A 21,015-nucleotide genomic window follows, 5' to 3' on the forward strand; every position below is an offset into this window, starting at 1 on the left:
TCAATCCTCCTTGCGCTCCAGAGTCTGTGTGTTGTGGATACCATTGCTGTAGACGGGAAACGGAAGCGTGGAGAAAAGTCCCTCTGCTGTGGTGAAGACATTAGCAGCTGGCATCTGCGTGAGGCCGGCTCCGCTGACTGCACCCCCAAAGGGGGTGGACATGTTGAGCCGGTGCACGTGATGGTACAGCATCTCCATGGGCGTCTTGGGGTCTATGCCAAAGCCGGGCCCATCCACAAAGTTCACGGCGGTGTGGGCATTGGGCAGGAGGTTGCCCTGCATGGCCAGGCTGACGTCTGCCGGGGCATATCGGATCGTTCCAGTGGTGTAGACTCGCGGGGAAGCCGTGCTCGTGGCAGCAAGCGTGCCTGTTACTCTGTGCACCAATGGAAGTACCACGTTCCCCGCTTGTAACCTCTGCAGGGCTTCCAGGTCACTGGTGTAGAGCAGGGAACCGGAGGAGGTGGGTGTACCCTGCTGCTTGTCCCGTGGCGAGGCTGAGAGAGGTGGGGAAAGCGGATCAGCGGTGGTGGAACTGGAAGGAGGAACCAAGCTGCCCGGAGTTACGCTGGACACAGAGGTGGGGGCACTGTTATTGTTGCTGCTGCTACTGTTGCCATTGAAGTTGGGTTTTCTGCTGCCTCCTCCACCTTCGGCACCAGGTGGAGTGAGGACGGAGTCCGGGATGGACACCTGCAGGCCGGCAGGTGGGGGAGAAGGGAAGGTGTCGTGGGGTTTTGTCATACTGTAGGGGGACTCGTTGCGGGAGATCTCTCGGTTGGGTGGGTAGTTCCAGATGCTGCTGTCGTTGTCGAAGTTTATAGGTTCTGAAATCTCAGTCTTGATCTTCAGCACAGAGGAACTGGTTGGGGAGGGTGGAAGCAGGAGGGGAGGCTGGTCTCCAAGGGTGGGGTCCAGGCTGCCAGGGCTGGGGGTAGCAGCGGCCGACGGAGACAGACGGAGACGTTGCCGACTACCATCCCATTTCTGCTTTTTTCTCCTCTTCTTTCTCTTCTGGTGTTTACTCATTGCTGGCCCGCTCAGCTCTCCTCCACTGTTGCAGTCCTTTATAATATCTTCCACCTCATCCTCTTCTTCTTCTGAGGAGCAAGAGGAGGGCGAGTCCTGCAGTTCCTCCACCTCACCATCACCATAGTGCTCCACCTTTATGTGTAAACCACCCAGGTGGCCCTCCTTGTGGTCGGTTTCACAGTCAGAAGGTTCCAGACTATCATCACTATCCTGACTTTCTGGATTGCTGGAACTGTCTCCTTCCTCCTGTCGTCTCATCTCTTGCTCTGGTGGCCGGCCCGTCTGTTTCTTACTGTCTGACTCTGGATCTTCACTGTTCTCGGAAGACTGATTGCCCTTCCCACCTGACTTGGAGTTTTCGTTGTCTTCTGGGAGAAAGAAAATAGTTTAGAGGACAGGTTTCCATACACGTCATAGTTTATTAGACAAAGTAAGGTTTCTCGAACAGGAAACATAGTTCACTAAACATTATCAGGGGTTTTATGTTAAGGGTACTCATTTAAAGTTTGGAAGTGCTCCAGTTGGATATATATTATGCTTCTTAAGTAAAGGAAACAATTACACTAGGGACATAAATTGCTCTTTGATGTTCTATTTTTGGCAACAGCATTAGCCACCGGTGACTTATTTGTGACGTTATGTGTCGTTAATAATTAGTTTTGTCATGGTCAACTCAAATTCTGTTTAGAACAAGTGACTTTGGTAGCTCAAGATGAGCTCAAACTATGTATCAGAAATCATTAATACATTACAATTCTTTCTTTTTAAAGTGCATGAATTTAGAAGTGAGGGGGGAAAACAAAACTGTGAGGCATACATCTCACAGGGATTTGGAAATTCTGGCCTTAGGAAAAACATGTCTGCATTGGAAGAGAAACACAGGGAGAGAGAAAGAGATAAAGAGACAGAAAGACAGAAGGAGAAGGCGGGGTGTAGAGATAGGTAGGGAGTGTGAGAGGAGAAGAGGGCATGGTTTGGTCCAGCTGCAGCTGGCACAGTCTGTAACCTTTGTGATGAAGGCTGGCAAAAGGCTCGGCAGGCAGAGATGCCCAGAGGCCAATATGTTGGCACTTTCCCCAGACTGTCAACCGGCCTTGTTCACTCACAGCCTCCACCATCTCTGGAATCTCACTTGATCTTCTTTTGGAATGTATAATTAATATCTCCAACTGGCTGTGGAGTTTTAATTGACTATTTACACCAGTTTTAGGGACATATCGAAAGCACCACATTTCCTTGTCCTACATAATTTCCAGTAATTATTGAAATGAAGATATTTTACACCGCAAGAGCCCTCAGATGAGACATTTGCATTTGCTAAAAAGAAAACTTTCAAGTGTGTTGTGTATAGTGTTACATTACTACACTACTAGTTTGTAAAGAATCTAAGATGTAGAATCTAATGTCACCAGAAATGGTTCCATGAACAGGGGTAATAATCTCGGCGCAAAAAGAACTGACTTGAAGTGTCCTGCTCAAGGGACAGCTTGTGGTGTGGCTTTCTGGGGATCAAACCAACAACCTTGAACCTTCCACTTATTCTGTAATGTTCTGTGGCATACTGCAATTAAATGGGATGAGAAGTGATACTATACCAGAGTTCTCCTTGGAGTCGGATTCCGAATCGGATGTTTCTGAGGACTCTGATGCTTTCTCTGGCAGGTTAGGCAGCTGTGCGATATCCATGGGTGTATCTTTGTACTCTGGATTACTGCCCATTAGAAAAGAAACCACAAAAAAAAGACACGTTTAGAAGATACAAGTCATTCACTTTGCCAGCTCAGAATCATTCACAGCCGTGTGAAACATCCTTCACTCTCTTCTCTAGAACGCTCCAGACATCCTGATTGATTCACTGCAGCCCAATCCACAGAGCATTCTAATGATCTCTAAGCCTGTACACAGACCCAAAAGCAGTAAGAAATCACACTGCAGTTTGAGAAGATCAGTGTGTTTGGTCTTTGTCATCTTACAGAAGAACAGGCTATTACTAACTCTCTCAAGTAAGAAAATACTTTCATCTTGTTACAGTGCCGGACGGAACAAATCAAAATCTAAAGATACTGCATTTTCATCAAAGTAGAAGACTCGTATACCTGAGTACATAGTTGACCCAGATGATGTTTTTCTCGTTGGCGTTCTTGGCGTTGATTGCAATAGTGGCACTGGACTGGATCCAGATATAACCTCCATTTTTCTGAATCCAGCGGTAATACTTTGTCACACACTGACCTTTATTCATCACTATGGAATAGAAAGAGCATAGTATACCAGAAAGGAAAGGAGGTGGAAGAGAAAAATAGAAAAGGAAAAAGGAGACAGTGAACAATGCGATATATTAAAATTTTACATACACTCAGGTTTAATTACAACAACAGCAAATAATATTAATCATAATATTTATTATATATAATATTACTACCCATAATATCATTTGGAAGATACCCTATTACCATCTTGAACACTATTAATCTTAAAGGCCCAGCAGAGGGAGCTGTGACTGTTTGCTAAAGGCTCTGTAATTGTGTCCTTCTCTAAGGCTCCTCATGTGAAGACACTGTGGCAGTTGCCATAATGTTGGCTAAATTAAGCGCTAAATGGCGATCTCAAATAATATGAATTTGCATTAATCATTGTTCTGCAAAACAGAAACAGTCGGAATCCAAGCACAGCAGTAAATTCAGATTCTGGGTTTAATTACAGCTACAAATAGCCTTTTCCATAAAAAGAGTCCATTGAGAAGGATGATTTATATAAGAATAAGTCTAGTAATTAAAATCATTACAGACTAATAGCATTGTTTAAGAAGCCGTCCCAAAGGCTCCGATAATTGACTTTAGTTCACCGACTGCTTTCTGTACCAATAAATGTAAAACTAAGCTCTAACTCCAGAAAATTGAGACAAAAAGCCAAGAGTTGTTTATCTGACTTGTTCGCTGTGGCCAGTGGGCATACCCTTGACTCACCTTCACTCTCTTCAACAAAGTTTACATGCTACTGAGGGTCTATGGAGAGGGTTCAGTATACATGGAATGTAAGCAAAAGTGCTGGACAAAAACATACTTTACATCTGAAAAGACAGACCTGAAGACAAAAGAAAAAACTGCTATGGAGAACATTCCATAAAAACAACATCGTTAACTACGAAAGTCTTCTTTTGAAATGCTTTAAAATCTGACAGTGGCAGACAGATAAATAGATATCCTGCACCATTTTCATTGTACACAGCTAAGTTGCAAATACTTTGGCAATACAAAATGTAGAGCTATTTGTTGTGCCAATAAAGCACATTAAATTGAAACCGAATCAAAGTATTGTACAGCTCCGGTATATTAAATCTTAAGTCATACATACAGAGCGATTCTTCCCCTCCGTCTGTGAACATGTGAGTCCGAGTGGTCCCTTTAAACCCTCATTACTGTCTACAAGTTCTAGAACATTTTTTTCCCCCTCTGCCTTTAAACCTGATGAGCTGATCTCATCTGCATGGTATTTGATGTGCTGGCCCCCTCGGCTCCGCCCGGCACCACGTCTGTACAGGTGAGGCTTATTTTTTAACCCCCTTTCAGTTACGCTGCCATCAAATCAATCAGGGGCTGCTTGAGTTATTGATTTAGTGGTAATGAAGCCACCCCTTTCTCTCCCCCTTTATCGCTCTCTCTTTCTGTATCCTTCTTTTTATTTTCCGGTGCAGGAGTCGTTGGCTGCTTTCGGAGGCTTTAAAAGGAATACGGCCTCTTTAATCTGCCTGCCTTCTCCTGGAGCCTCGGGCAAGCCTGCAGGACGGTCTCTCACTCTCTCTCCCTCTCTACTTCCGTTCTTTTTCATTCTATCTCTCTTACTCGCTCTCTCTGCGCCAGGGCCTCTGTCCTTCAGTTCTGTTAAATCACTTGGATCCCTTCCATAATAGCAGCTACCTTTCAGATACCCTTTACCCAGCATGGCCTCACTTCCAGCAAAAGGGGTGGAGGGTGTCACTGTCATATAAAAGTAAGTAATTTACACCCGTGAAATTGCTTTATGGAAAAGTCCTTGCAGTCCACTGGGGTATAATTGTAAAGACAAGCCTTTTATGAATGAGAGAGCAGACATGCAGATCTGCGGCCCCCGGGCAGGGTTTGGCTGGACATGTGAATTGGAGGTTTTTAACTTGTATTCTTTGTATCTAATGGCAAAACTTCACCAGCGGAGAAAGTAAACGCCTTGGCCATTTAGAGAAGCGGCGAGAAGTGAAATTACACCTGCGATCATTGCTTTCAAAGCATCATCAGAGTTTCAATGCGTTTTGGAACAACTGCAAGTAAGGATCTGCTGGTTTTAAAGATGTCTTTGTGTTGTAAAATCCAGATAAAACCAGTTTCTAGCTGGTCAAAGCTGGCTGTTTATGGACACGTGCTAATCCAAACTGCTTGAGTTGTAAAACTAGTTAGAGCTGGTTGTCTAAACTGGTGCAAACAGCTAAAAACTATGCAAATGAATCACTGCTGACATAAACGCAGCATATCCATGAATACAGACTAACAGAAACATCTATTTTATATTTACTCTGAATCCATTATGGAAGAAACCTGAAGAAACATTGTCAACGGTACATGCGATGGGTGTTAGAGCAGGTGTATTTTTCCGCAGCTGTGGAGTCTATCTTCAAGCACAATAAGGAGTGAAGGGAGTTTTTCATTAAAGTCAGTTTGAACTACTCTTCAGAGACCAGCTCTTGTAGTCTGCCTTCAGGCACAGAGCTTCAGTCTCCTGGGGTTTCTCCACACTTCTGTGAGCCATCGTTTCCCACCTCTGTCTCCCTCTCGCTCTCTTTCTCAGCTGGTAAAAGCACACACACACACACACCCGCGGAGCATTTATGCGGTGAGTATTATACGTAGCCGTGTAACACAGTGTCTTTTATTAATTTAAGCCGTGTTGGTCCTGTTCGGAAGCTGACACAGGTGAGGTCAGAGCTGTCACAATGCATTTCTGCCCATATAAAACACCTGCTCTCAAATGCTTCATGAGCACCAACAGTCGGCTTTCTAATTTTCCTTCGATAAACCAGAGCTATTTGTTTTTCACAGTTACAAAGCTCAAATTAAACCATTAAACAAATAGATGAGAATGACAGTTCATGTTTTAGTATGTCCAAAAAGTAGTAAAAAAAATTGTCCACAAGAGACCGTGCAGTATAGAGATTTTACTGTAGTTAAAAACCAATGCCTTATTGTTTTTATTGAAAAGGCAGCAACAGCGATATTAATTAAATTAACATTATGATCAATAAACAATTCTTCTACCTATCAGCATTTTCCAGCCACTTTAAAGACCGGAAACTACTCATTTTATAAAGGACCATAAACAACTCTTTAAGCAACCCTAGGTCAAGGTGCTCAATTTAAACAGATCTGCTTTAAATGCTTTATCGGGCCCTTGAACACTTGAGCAGTGGCCTATGAACTCTGCAGTATGCATCTGTAATATATCATACATCGCAACTCATAAAGAACACCACATGCACTCAAGCCAAAAGAATGTCTTCTCCACGCACACGTCACTGCATCTGCAGCAGAGATTTGACCAGACTGACATCATCCCTCTTATCCCAGGCTCTAACCAATCTGATGGCCCTGTGTGATCCGATATCAGTGTCTGATTAGCAATCAGCGGGAGATCAGTGTGACTGCTCCTTAGTCACGCACATCATGTTCATGCAGACACCTGAAGATCTGGCTTTGATAGAAGCCGAGACGACACTGACGTCATTATAATGCATTTAGCTGTGCTAGGATTTCTTAGTAACTAACTAAAAGTATCAAGTAGTAGTGTGACAAAAGCAATAATTAGCGATAACTGAACACTTTCTTAAACTATGCTCTCTCATTTGAAAGAATTTACTCAATCAATTTAACCCATTTACATATATATTTTCTAGTTTTATTAGTTATAGATGTTGTATCCGGTGTGAATTAGTGAGAAAATGCAGTTCTTAATTATCCGTGCACTAGATATATACTCTTATCGTGCAAAAATGATCAATAATATCTAATGGTTATTTATTTGCATTGACACTGAGGGCAATTACATGCATAACAAAAAGACGCTAATAACTATCAAAATATGTTTTTCCTAAAAAACTAAAATGTAAAGTTTTTTTCTGCTGAAAAAATCTAGGCGTGCCCATCATATTTTGCACAAACCTTTTGACTTTTACCAGGTATAAGAAAATAGTTTCATGCATTTACATGACCTTAAATGTTGGCAGGTTATTCAGCATAATCAGTGTATGATTGTGCATGTTCACAGCCTCATGAATAGATTCATTGTCATTAGCTGCTTTTTGTTAGTATCCTGCATTTTATTTGAACAGTTTTTAAAAAGCATCGCTTAAGTGCAGTTTAAGTTCTTTGAATTATGATTATAGCAACATTTTCAAACACTGTCTCAACCAGCTAACCACATTTTATCAGACCGAGTATGAACGTGCAAAGTAAAATGCAGGAACAGAACCCCTATCCACTCTTTACTCTAGCGACACGGCCAGCCATTTGCAGTGCGGCTAGATTTATGTTGATTGCCGCCATGCTAATGCGTAATAAATGGTTAGAAAGCCAGGGGTAGCTGGGGAGGTGCAGTTCTCTCTTTGTGTCTATCTCTCTCCTTTCACACTGTCACTTTCTCTCTCTCCGCTATCAATGCAATCCAGGGCTTCGGTCCTCTCTCCTCTGGGTTTCAAATCAAGGTCTAATGGACCCAATCTGGTGGCTTTTTAAGGCAAAGGGACAGTGCAATACAGTGGTAATTGCGCTCTAATTCAGTTGAACTCCCAATATCTAATCAGACAGCTCCAAATTCCCTCGCCAGCCCCAAGGACACCCGCCCTCCTCTGCAAACACCTAATAAAACGAGGGATTTATCCCCCTCCTCTTCTCCCTGTGCCTCAACCCTCACTACTTAAATAATGGCAACCTGCCTGCTGTAGAGCAGCGCACACATTTACTGTATGAAACGCTACGCTGCTCTCAATGACGTTTTGAATTTCTGCCATCGTAGTGGAGGGGAGCAGGAAAGGTGTGCTGCCAAAACACACTTAACAGATGATTTAGGATATTCAAAAAGCATGAACGTTCCTCCAGACGGTCAGCGGCCCTCCTGCCGAGCGCGATGAAAGCAGAGCGTGTGAAATGTTGAGGAACCTTCAAAGGGCTCTGCAGAGGCGGATCAGCCCAGATGAATACTACATGACATAAAAATGCACTCGAAATGTGGCGCCTGTACATTGAGAGGAGCAACTTAACCTGAAAAGGGGAGTGAAATGTGTAAGACTGTCAAAAGACCCGAGATCCTGTGCCTCGCGAGCGATACGGGGCTTGTTTGGAAGACGCGCGCTCGCCTAACTGTCTGGCAGAGGGAAGCGGTTCTTCATGGACAGTTATGAGAAGAAGCACTAGCATGGATAATCTTGCCTGTCACACTGCTGTCCCATTACGCTGAAGTGCTGCAGCGAACACATTACACCAGCTTTGGCACGTAACACAGTGTGCTCTCAGGATGTCATTGACCAATGATCAATGAGTCCCGCTAAAGCATGTAAGGACACTGAATCTTGCTCTTTAACAACCATCCTCTAGTTTTTGGCACTGTTGGGTGGCTGCACAGATTGATTGGATGGATTTCGGAGCAGATACTCACGTTCTAAATGGCTTTGCCGAATGCCTTCCACGTCCTCTGCATGAATGAAGTGATAACATCTCTTCCCTACGATGTCGACAGGTGTCAGGTCCATGTAGTCGCTGATTCTAGAAAAGAATTATTTCAGCATAAAATCAAAATCACCATTTCCCCCCCTTTTGCACTATTTTAAAACAATTTTTGTAGTTCAGTTGAACGTTCACTTAAATCGAGACATCTATTTTGTGCATTGAAAATCTTATGGAAAAAGGGTTGCGATTGGCATTTCATGGTGACTTTGATGTTATAATGTAATATCATTAGCATCAGCTGAGAAAACTACTTCAATTGTATTTGAATGGACCACAAAACCAGTCATAAGTAGCACGGATACATTTGTAGCAATAGTCAAAAATACATTGTATGGGTCAAAATTATCGATTTTTCTTTCATGCTAAAAATCATTAGGATATTAAGTAAAGATCATGTTCCATGAAGATATTTTGTAAATTTCCTACCGTAAATATATCAAAACCTCATTTTTGATTAGTAATATGCATTGCTAAGGACTTCGTTTGGATGACTTTACAGACGATTTTTTCAATATTTAGATTTTTTTTTTTTGCACCCTCAGATTCCAGATTTTCAAATAGTTGTATCTCGGTCAGATATTGTCCTAACAATCCATACATCAATGGAGAGCTTATTTATTCAGCTTTCAGATGATGTATAAATCTCAATTTCCAAAAATTGAACCTTTATGACTGGTTTTGTGGTCCAAGGTCCCATATATTAGCTATATGTTCCTCCGCTGTTCTGATCCAATGAAGCTACACTAAAATAAATTGGTGTAGGATTTACTTTGAAACAATTTTCATTTAGAAATTGCTGGTAAATTTGACAAATAATTACAAAGAAACAGCAAGTAACACATTGAATTACAGGTTAAAGTTTGAAGCGGAAAGACTGAAATTGCAGTTTCTTGTAAAACATACTCCAATTAACTTTTTTTTATTTACAAAATATATAAAAAATCAATTTTACAGTGTAATGGCCATATCAATAATGAATTCTGAGCAGCCCACCAAAAGAAAGCAATCAGATCTTCCTGTGGGTTATTATCTCTTTCCAGTCAATGACGGATTAAAATAGGACAAAGACCTGATTGGTTTCTAGTCAACCTCACTGATAAAGAGATTCTGATTTCCCAGCCCTTCTGTAAGCTAAATATATATAGCACCAGATTTTATTCATTAAAAAGGTTTCCATCTGTGATGGCAAGCTGTCAGCCTGTTTTCATTACAGACATAATATTTTCTGACCTACTGTAGCTCTACCAACTGCTTGCTGAATCTAAAACCAATTATCACAAATTTGATAAAAACAGGTGGTTAAAACCATACGAGATGCCTTTAAGTCAGGCAAATACTATTAGCGGTGCATTTCGGGACATTATTCTACTCTAACCTCTGTGCAGTCCTTCTCTACACGGATCAGAGAACATGGCCAGTATGAAAAAAAACGGCCAACCGATCTCTATCCACCTTCATTTTAAAGCAGGCTTTTGCTGTGATGATAACTCCGCTATAGACTTGGCCCGATTCCATTCTCTCATAAATATGTTAAGTGCAGGGGAGTGGTAAAAATTTTAGCAGACACTGGGATGACTTCAATCCCAGAGATATAAATAAAACTAATAAAACTAATATGATATTTCCTTTCAAGCCAGGACAAATTAAGATGTTCTCATTTTATGGGGCAGGAGTGGAACCACAGATGTTTTGTAAGTACGAAAGAGGGTTTTTTTCTTGGCCGGCTTTTCAAACGAGCGATAGATGTTGAAACAAGGTCATTCTGGGATTGCGTTAAGCAGAACTCATCACTATCAGCTCCATAATGAACTGCACATGAACATTACTGTGTGGCTGATTATCCACTCTTGCAAAACACATTTTCACCCGCTGATCCTTCAGTTCTACAATAATGTCACATTTTAACTTAAGCAGCCAAAATTGAAATTCTTTTTCACCGTTTATCATTCTTTGGGCAGATAAAAAATCTCTTTGCACACAATACTAGGCTTATACTAAATAGTGCATATAAACTAAGATGTGCAAATACAGTGTGAAATTGTTGCCCTCTTAGAGATTAACATTAGGCATAAATCATTGCCCATATTTATATAATATCAAGAGTGTTACCTGTTTTCACAGTAGACGATGTTGAGATCCATGTTGACCCTTGTAACAAACATCTGGCAGTCGATCCGAACCTCATTGATGGTTGGTGGAGGAAGTGCGTGTGCCACCACAACCATGCCCATGATTTGATTGGGTACCGAACGACTGTGTGTTAATGCCATTCTTATCCGCAGCCTGCCAGTAACGTGGATAACCTTGAAGAGCGGAAAATTAAAAACAGATCAGATGCAATTGTCTTCTGAATTACATTCACATCCTTTAGTAAAGTATCCAACCACAGAATAAATATAACAGAAAATAAACCAAATGAAGTCATGTAAGATGTCAACTGAGCTCATTGATAATCCAATATGTACTTTGCATACTAGTGTACACTTGACCAAGCTCCAAACCAAGATTCTCAGGTTCTTGTACCCGTTATGTACATGTTCATGAAATATTAAAAACACAAAAAGCACCATTTCCCTCTGAAATAATTGAGAGATAACAAAGGCAGAGGAAGTAATTACTTTTTCACTGGCTTTAAAGTTGGTAATGCTTTAAAGTCTTTTGTAGCCCGTTTTGCCCAGAGGATGCATTGACTAGATCGGCAACGATGCTCTTTTTTGGATCCATCCATTTTAATCACCCAGGGAAACCTGGAGGGGATTGTTTTTGTAGTGTTTTAAACTTCTGACACCATCCTTTCATTGGTTCACCTCAGAGATCGGTGAGATGCTATTAGCATCATTCATATAGACAGTCTCGGCCCCGAAGTCACCGAGTGCTCAGGCCGGTGGGGCTCTTTGATGCTTTGTACGTATCCGCTGAGGGACAGGCAAATCCAAACCTCAGGAACGATGGACTGCCACAGTCACTAAAAAAGAGTGATTCTCCTGGAGTAGAGTTGAGAGTTTGATCGAACTTTCACAGGATTCAAAAGCCATCTCAAATCAGGGGCCAATTAAAGACGACTGTAAAGTTCAATGATGTCACATTCAGTCAGGAAATCCTCATTTTTAAGCACAGTTTACTTTGGGCTTAAATTTGATGTTTTAACAAAAACATTTAGCCAGAATAACAAAAAGGATTTTTTTTCCCCCCTGGAATAAGCATGCTTGATAATTAATTTCTCTAAACTTACCTAGAATTAGTAGTTGAGTAGCTGACAAATATGACTTTTAGATTTTAGGTTAAAATTGATATGAATGTATAAGTGAAAGTGTCTATTTTAGATACCATTTGTGACCCTGGAGCGCAAAACCAGTCTTAAGTCGCATGAGTATATTTGTAGCAATAGCCAACAATACACTGTATGGGTCAGAATTATTGATTTTTCTTTTATGCCAAAAACCATTAGGATATTAAATAAAGATATTTTGTAAATTTCCTAACATATATATCAAAACTTAATCTTTGATTAGTAGCATTGCTAAGGACTACAATGCTACATCAATGAAAAGCTTATTTATACAGCTTTCAGATGAAGTATAAATCTCAATCTTATGACTGGTTTTGTGCTCCAGGTTCACATTTTACTCCTTCTAGCTGTTGCATAATGAATTTTTCAAAGCACAAACATTTCATGTAATCTTTCAATTAATATCAGGCCATTAAAACACCTATCTGAATAGGTATTCTCTGAGAAATGAGACTGAGAGGTGGCAAAATCTGTGCTTCTGGTCTTCGATCAGTGTGTGTTATCGCGACAGGAGCATGCACTTGATGCAACTGTTGCCAAGCTTCAGAAAGACATCACAGCACGCCGCGATCAGAAGATGATGTCCAATTACGGCCGATATCTGTTACAGTTATGTGTTCTAGTCCTCCTGCATTAATCTTCCTTTGACCTAGTTTTCTTTAGTTGCCCTGATTAGTTAATTAGCTCCACACCTGTTTCTGTTTCTCCATGATTGTGTTTAGTATTTAAAGCCTGTGCTCTCCATTGTTCCTTTGTCTGCTATTGTTTTGGATTTGTGTTTGGTTGTGCCCTGCTCAGTCTATGGATAATTAAAAGAACTCTTTATTATACTCTTTCGTCGTGCGTTTTGCTGTACACACCAGACACGTAACAATATCAAACTCATACACGAATTCTCACAAACAGAGCGGCACACCAGAGAGCGGCAGACACACACCGCCTCCACAATACACATCCATCTCTACATACGTACAACACTGGATCTTTCAATAAACACTGAGCCGCATTAAAAGCATACAAAATGGAAATGATTCTACTGAAGCCCAAAGCGAGGGGCATCAAAAAGTTAATTGGAAAGTACAACTTTTGAAGTAATTGCCACAAAGAGAGACTCGCCGATGAATTGCTGCAGGAGTGCTCTTGGCAAGAACATCATAAGCTCTGGCAAAACATTAAATATGCTCAGGCTGCTAAATGCAAACTGACATGGCAAGGGTTCACCGCGGCCGCAGTGAGAGGCAGCCGCATAACATATCTTCATTTAATACAAGCCAACATAACAAAGGGATCAATTTTTATAATTCATGGTTCAGCACACAATGCTCTCTCTCTCTCTCTCTCTCTCCCCTCCGCCCGTCACCGTGTCAGTGAATATAGAATAGGTATACATAAGAAATAAGATTCATCTGTTCCTAGGGATTCTCTGGAGTGCTTTTGAAATGCGATACGGCACAAGTAATGATAGAGAGCTTTTACATGAGTGCATTAACTGAGCCGGAGGCCGAGACGCCTTGTCAAAAAAAGAAAAGACTGGTTTAAGCTGGAGAAGAATTCACTTTGATTTGACCTCCAGAGTGAAGAGGAGATATAAACAGCCATGATTGTGTGCCACGCTTTGCTTCCCGCCGCCTTGCACCTATCACCTAATGCCGGTGCGTCCTATGCAAAATTCATACTTTTGTATTATGTAACAACACAAATATTGACTTAATTTGGAGTAAATGCAATAAGAAGTGTCCTTGTCTGGCCAGTAATGCATGCGAATGTGCATGCGTGAATATTTATGCTATGGGTTAGTGCGCTCCCCGACTTCACGCTTATTTGCATCAAATCTGCGTCCAGATGGATGCAGCAGGGGCTTTGGATCGTTCACTCAAAGACACATCCAAACAATCATCCACTTCTCTGTTTACAATCCGACTGATACTAAATGTACAGCATTCGGTGATCTGCTGTATTAGTGGTATTGTCTATGATTGCACGAAGTGAAAAAAGCGCATAGTACACAAAAATAAATTGTGCCAGAAGACATTACTGTTCAAAGTTTGGGGGTTGTAATGTTTTTGTGTTTATCAAGTCACTTACAATCACCAAAGATTCTACACCTGCACTGTGGAGAGCATCCTGACTGGCTGCATCACCGCCTGGTTTGGAAACAGCACTGCTGGTAACCGCAAAGCTCTGCAAAGGGTCGTGCGAACTGCCCGTCACATTGTTGGAGGTGAGCTTCCCTCCCTCCAGGACATCTACACCAGGCGGTGTATAAAGAAAGCCCGGAGGATCATCAATGACTCCAGCCACCCGTCCCACAGACTGCTCTCTCTGCTGCCCTCAGGAAGACGTCTCCGCAGCATCCGATCCCGCACTAGCCGACTGAGGGATAGCTTTTTTCCTCAGGCTATCAGGCTAATGAACAGTAAAAACTAATACACCCTACAGCACACTCCCACTTTACAATATACCACGCAATGCACTTTAATTCCAATACAGTTCAAACTGGACTACCAGTACACTACTGCACTAATACAACAATCTTTTTGCCAGCACTGGATACCATCCAATGCACATCCATGACATTTGCACACCCGGTTTATATATAATCTGCTGCATCTTCGCATATTACTGTGTGTATATAACGTAGAATGTGTACTACATACTGTGTATAATGTGTATCGGTAACTGTATGTCTGTCTAATAGTACACTATGTGTACTGAGTATATGTATGTGTATATTACACATTGTCATCTGTATAAGTCTGTACGTATGTATGGTAATGTCTATATGTAAATTGTCTATATGTAAATTGTTTCTGCAGTGTCTGGAGCACGCTCTCAAGAATTTCACTCACGAAGGCACACGTGCTGTGGTGATGTGACAATAAAAGTGATTTGATTTGATTTGAAGAAGCATTTAATACAGTAAAATAATCTAGTAAAAACAGTAATTTTGTGAAATATTATCACAACTGTTTTTATTTGAATATGTTTTAAAATGTAATTTATTCTTGTGATGCAAAGCTGAATATTCAGCATCATTACTCACATGATCCTTCAGAAATCATTCTCACAAGCTGACTTGTTGCTCAAGAATAATTTCTTATCATTATCAATGTTGAAAACAGTTCAGCTTCCTATTTTTGTGGAATCCGTGATGCATTATTTTCCAGGATTTTTTGGTGAATAGAAAGTTCAAAAGAAAGGCATTTATTTGAAATAGATTTTTTTTCTATAAAATTATCTTTATCATCACTTTTGTTCAATTTAATGTATCATTGTTAAAAAAAAAAAATCTAATTTCAGTTTACTTAAAATTAAAGTTGAAAAAATTTGAAGTTTACTAAAATTCACATAACACTTTTTAAAACAATGTGCGTGATTGAAAAGAACTTTAATCTAAAAAAGTAGATTTTGCATTGAGACAAAGGAAGCTCACACTTCTGTTAATCAGTTAATTACTGGCTAATTATTTGGCCTGGCTGTGACACACATAATTCTGTCATTAACTATGATATAAGACTGAAGTGAGTTTTCATTTCTTTTAGAGCATGCCAACAATCATCCAGTTCAAGTCTTACCTTGTATCCAGAGGACTTGATGTGGACGCCTCTCTTGGTGAGCGTGGATTTCATACGGATGAAGAAGGAACGTTCTAGAATGTTATCCGGCGACAGAAGACTAGGGCTGTTCGACTCCACTGCAGAAACAAAAAAACAAACATCCTATTACAACAAAAGAACAATACACAACTCACAGAGACAGCAAGATATCAGGCTGCTTTAGTGAGTATGGTGTGTAATATCTTCTCATTGAGTTTCTATCATCTCTTGGTAGACAGTTAATGAAACAGCACAACCTGATAAGGGGGAAGGCGCTAATCAAACTTTGACAATGTTTTAATTGTATTTACTAATAGCATGAAGCGGAGCCTCTGCAAACATGATAATTGCTTTAAACTCCAGGCTGGTGTTTAGATGTATTTGCCTCCATAGGAAATGGGAAAATTAAGCAGAGCGTAATTTAACAAACTTGGTTTACTCACTTTTGCTTAAAAAATTAAAATCTAATTTTCAATGACAGTGAACAAAATAATGTATTTCGTATACTATAATACATCTCTTACCAGATGGGAACGGGGAAAAAAAAGAAAAAGATTTCAAGCCTTGATCTTAACACAAGGACACCTGACGAACAAAGAAGGTCCTGCTAATTTGCTGTAACACGCTTGATTAGAGCCAAATTAACTGCACATTTTAACTTGTCTTGACATTCAACATGTTACAAACGGCCACCAGAGGAGGTTCAGTGTAAGAACAGGACAGTATGAGAGCCAAAACGGCTAACAAATCGTTTGTCCGTCTAAAGGCTGACTGTGCAAATGTTAGGGATCAAATTGTTGGTTGTGATGGAAATTATGCCATTATTATAGTCATAATTTGTGATAAAATCATAATTATCTTAACATTTTTTGCACAATAAATACTGACATGCATATATTTATTTGACTACAATCATAGTAGTACATTTTACTAAGTTTAAGATTGAAAGTCTTGGACACGAGTAAAATCTATATATAATACATTTGAAAAGTGACAAAAATGAAGGCACACACCAAAAAAAATCCAGTGAAAAAAAAAAAAAAAATAAGTGAACATTACATAACAAGCAGCAGAAAAAAAAATCTGTTTTAATAAAATCAACCCCTGGGACATAAAAGTATATGTATTTCCCCGTTTCCCTCTCTCTCTCTTTCTCTCTTGCCCTTTTTTCTCCTCCCTCTTTCTTTCTGAGAACATGAATTAAATGTCATTTAAAATCTAACTAGTCCTTTATCACTCTGGGGAAAAGGCAGAGCCATGTTATATTTAGTCATTTCATTTCTTCTGATTAAATATGAATTACTATGAAATTTTTCTCATCATCTAACACACAAGAATATGCCAACAGCTTTTTAATACACTATATAAGCACAAACTTCAGCTCTAAGAGTTTAATTCGCCTCTCTAATCCAATCACATCAACCTTATTTCTCTTATCAGAGATTCCCATTTTGAATTAAATGAGCTCATTAGTTTTAATCAAAGGCAGAGAGATCAAAACTTGCACTTAAATGCTTTAGATCAGAGCTGTCAGTCAAGCGTAGAGTTCTATTTGACTAAAACACAAGATCAGAGGCCGTTGCAACTCGCCGTTTTCATTAAGAATGAGACAGGCTTAAAGATATGCTGTCCTTTTTTGACACGTGTGGCTCTCGGACGGAGAGAGGTCATTTACCACGTGCCCTCCACAACCTCGCTTTGCTGTTAATGACAGGAAAATGAATTATACAGTAAAACATTTGGAACTCACGCTCCTGCCTGAACAATACGCTGAATTTCAGGATTTCCCTCGTGCTACTGAACAGTAAAAAAGAATGGGAATCCTGCCCGCTTTGCTTTTTCCAGAGATGAATAAACTAGCATTACAAGTACAATAAGACAAAGTCAAGAAAACAGTCAAATGTATAAATGAATTGAGTTACTAGAGTAGTGGATCACAGCAGTATCCATATTCGCATTCCCATAAAAAAGATGATAATTCAATATTTGTCACAAAACATTACGATTAGAACCATTGAACCTCGAGATTTAAAACTGATTTTTGTTTAAAAATAACCCAGTGAACACACTTTGCTTAATAATTGGAAAGCATGTTTTATTTTAAACATCTAAAAACTTTATAAGGTAGAAACATCAGAAAAACATCTAATGAATGTTGTTTTAATATCTTGAATATATTATAATGTTGTTTTATATAAGAAAATGATCCAAAAAAGTACAAAAATGCAATTTTTGACAATACTATTTCTGCAAAACATTATTCTCAGTGGCATAGTATTAGTATCTGATATACTGTCTAGCAGTGCCAATTTTTCTCATCATCTAACACATAAAAATATGCACTATATAAGCACAAACTTCATATCTAAGAGTTTAATTCGCCTCTCTAATCCAATCGCATTAACCTTATTTCTCTTAAAAGAAAAATGTGTATTTAATGTTGCTTTAAAATCTATAAAGAAAACACCAAAAATTTAAATATTCCACATAAATGTACATATCAGATACAAATTCTGACAACACTGTTTGGGTAAAACATTATTTTCAGCAGTTATCTGTGTCCGATACATTGTCCACCAGTGTAAAGTGAAAATGTTCTCATCATCTAACAAAAAAAAGTCAACAGTTTTTTAATACACTATATAAGCACAAACTTCAGCTCTAAGAGATTAATTTACCTCTCCAATCCAATCACATCAACCTAACTGCTCTTATCAGAGATTCCCAATTTAAATCAAAAGAAAATTGTCTATTTAATGTTATTTTAATATCTAAATAAGAAAAAAGAAAATGCAAAACTTCCACATAAATACTAATTTTGACATGATTCTCAGTGTCTGTTGTAAAATGTAAATACATTTACTGTATGTCACAAAGAAGATGTGCTGTATTTATTCATGTCAAAAACCCTGTTGTTTTGCACACATCTGAGCTTCCAGCACTTCCAGGTTTGCAGTCCAGCAGGAAGCCCTGCGGATAGGAATGTGGGCAGATCTGCTAAATCATCGATATCAGCCAATCCATGAGATTAAGGGAATCTGCTGCGTGTGTCGAGAGAGTCTTATATGTTCGATTTAAACAACAACATCCCCACAATGCACCTGTGTTCCAGCAGCACAACACTCCACACACTTCAACTATGTTTTTGTGTTGTGTTTATGAACTCCCTTGCAATCCAAGTGAGACAATAACACAGAAAACCATTCAAATCTAGAAAATTCCTCAGACGTCTTCCTCGTGGAAGAGAGTAGTTTTGTGGAGTTTAAAAATAAAAACCATTTATGTCGCTTTAAAATTGGCTCCTCGTATGACAATATCAGACATGACTTTTTAAAAGGAAAATATTATTTATGTGGGACAGAGGTGAATTTATGATCTGGAAGGCCTTGGGATTAATTTTCTTGATGAAACCTTAGAGAATGAATGTGTCTGGGAGTAAATGATGAGATTTTAAAAGTATTACACTCCTCGCCGAGAGTGTTGACCATCAATAACCACCTGGCAGGTCTGGAGGTCCTCGTCCGCACCACAGTCCTCACCGTACACAGCTTACACGTTCAGGACACGCTCAGCGTATGATTTATAGGCCTGTAGGAAAGCTTGAGTACTTTGGCTAATTTTCCTAAATTTACATTTATATAAATATTAGTACCAATTCAGGACGGCAGGCGTTTACTGTACAAATAAATCAGGATCAAGCATGCTTGGTCTCTCAGGCTTTACCACCAGTTTTTTCAAGACTGGTGTGAGGAACAGGGTCGTCCTGGCCTGAGTCTGACAGATGAAACAGACAGATCTGTTCTCATTGGAGCACTTGCTTAATATTGAGATGTGGTTGGTGATTTTTCAACGCCACCCCTATATGGCAATGAGTACAGGAGAAGTCATTTGTATCACCATTTAACAGTTTGATTCATTATGAAGCAAAGCTTGAAGTAAATATTGATATATTTGATTAACTGTGATTAAATTGATTGATTAATTAATTAGCATATCATGCAATTCATGAAAGGGATAGTTCACACAAAAATGAAAATTCTGTCATCATTTACTTACCCTGAACTTGTTCCAAACGTGCACGTGGTAACCAAACTGTTGACGATAGCCATTGACTTGCATAAAATTTATTTCCATACTATGGAAGTCAATGGCTACCACCAGCATTTAAAAGAATAGTTCAGCCAAAAATGAAAATGCTCTGATTATTTACTCACTCCTAGGCTGTCCAAGATGTATAGGTCTTTCTTCTTCATCCAAACAGAAATTAAGGTTTAACAATAAACTTACACAAAGATTTGAGACAAAAACGTCCATTTAAAATTTAGACAGTGCTAATTCTTCACATTTGTCAAAAAGGAGGTGGTTCTTTCCGCCTACGTCACGCATAACCTTTCTAATATGCATATTTCACACTAAGCATATGCATCAAATATGCATCAAACTGAGCTGGTCCAAGACGGGCATTTATAGTTAAAAAGGGTATAATTTTTCTAAAAAAAAACAAATTTCTGAAAATGACTTATTGTGGTGGTAAAGAAGACCCTTATTTGTTGGCTGGGGTCGTGTGGATTACTTGACTGTCGAAAGTGGCCTAAAGTGAGCACCATTTGCTTGGATTAGATGGAGAAAATTCCTGGAATGTTTTCTTCCTGTACCTTAATTTCTCTTCAGATGAAGAAAGAAAGACCTCTTGGACTGAGAGTGAGAAAATAATCTGGAAGTTTTCATTTTCGGGTGAACTATTCCAAGTCCTAATGATAATCTATCAGATGTTTAAGTCTAAAGTGATTTTTCAAATCGGTTCTGAAGTAAATCATTTCAAGTTTCTGTAATGCATTCCTTCGAGAGAGCGCTCACAATGCATTATACACTAGCTGCTGTTACAGACACTTAAATCTGTGATCAATATTTAATCCTGCAATAATGAAAAAGGATTCCCTGGCAAGAAAAGCTTGGACGTGGGTCTGAGATGTCACCACGCTGAACTGCGAAACAAATGACACTAAAGTAAACGCAGCAAATCTCAGCAGAAAACACTGAAATACGTTTGGGGAAAAACAGCCTGAAGAATCCAGACCTCGCTGGATTTAAAATCCAATCTTGTGGAAAAATCATGCAAAAAAATAAATGAAGAAAGAAGACAATTATACGCACACAAGAAAACCACAACAATGAAACAGAGGCCATATGTGCTCTACAACAGGAAAAGGAAACGCATAAGGAAGCATACGGACGCAGAACTGCCCTCGTGATAAATGGGGTACAGTAAAACTTTACATTGTACTATTTGTCTTTTGAATAATCCATGCCAGAGACAGTCCCAGACTTCACTGAATAAGATCTTGCTTCT

General features: G+C 39.5%; 1 protein-coding gene across 1 annotated transcript in view; it reads right to left on the reverse strand.

Moving 5' to 3' along the window:
- LOC306886051 (neuronal PAS domain-containing protein 3-like) overlaps positions 1–21,015 on the reverse strand; it is a gene marked incomplete at both ends in the record, with an annotated part of 309,700 nt that continues 288,685 nt past the window's right edge. Inside the window, 6 exons of the mRNA XM_079442910.1 lie at positions 1–1,400; positions 2,628–2,743; positions 3,129–3,276; positions 8,710–8,816; positions 10,890–11,083; positions 15,645–15,763. Of these exons, the coding sequence (XP_079299036.1) occupies positions 1–1,400; positions 2,628–2,743; positions 3,129–3,276; positions 8,710–8,816; positions 10,890–11,083; positions 15,645–15,763 (2,084 nt within the window). The remainder of the gene's footprint in view (positions 1,401–2,627; positions 2,744–3,128; positions 3,277–8,709; positions 8,817–10,889; positions 11,084–15,644; positions 15,764–21,015) is intronic.

The sequence above is a fragment of the Barbus barbus genome (assembly GCF_936440315.1).
Source record: "Barbus barbus genome assembly, chromosome: 20".
Classification (NCBI taxonomy): domain Eukaryota; kingdom Metazoa; phylum Chordata; class Actinopteri; order Cypriniformes; family Cyprinidae; genus Barbus; species Barbus barbus.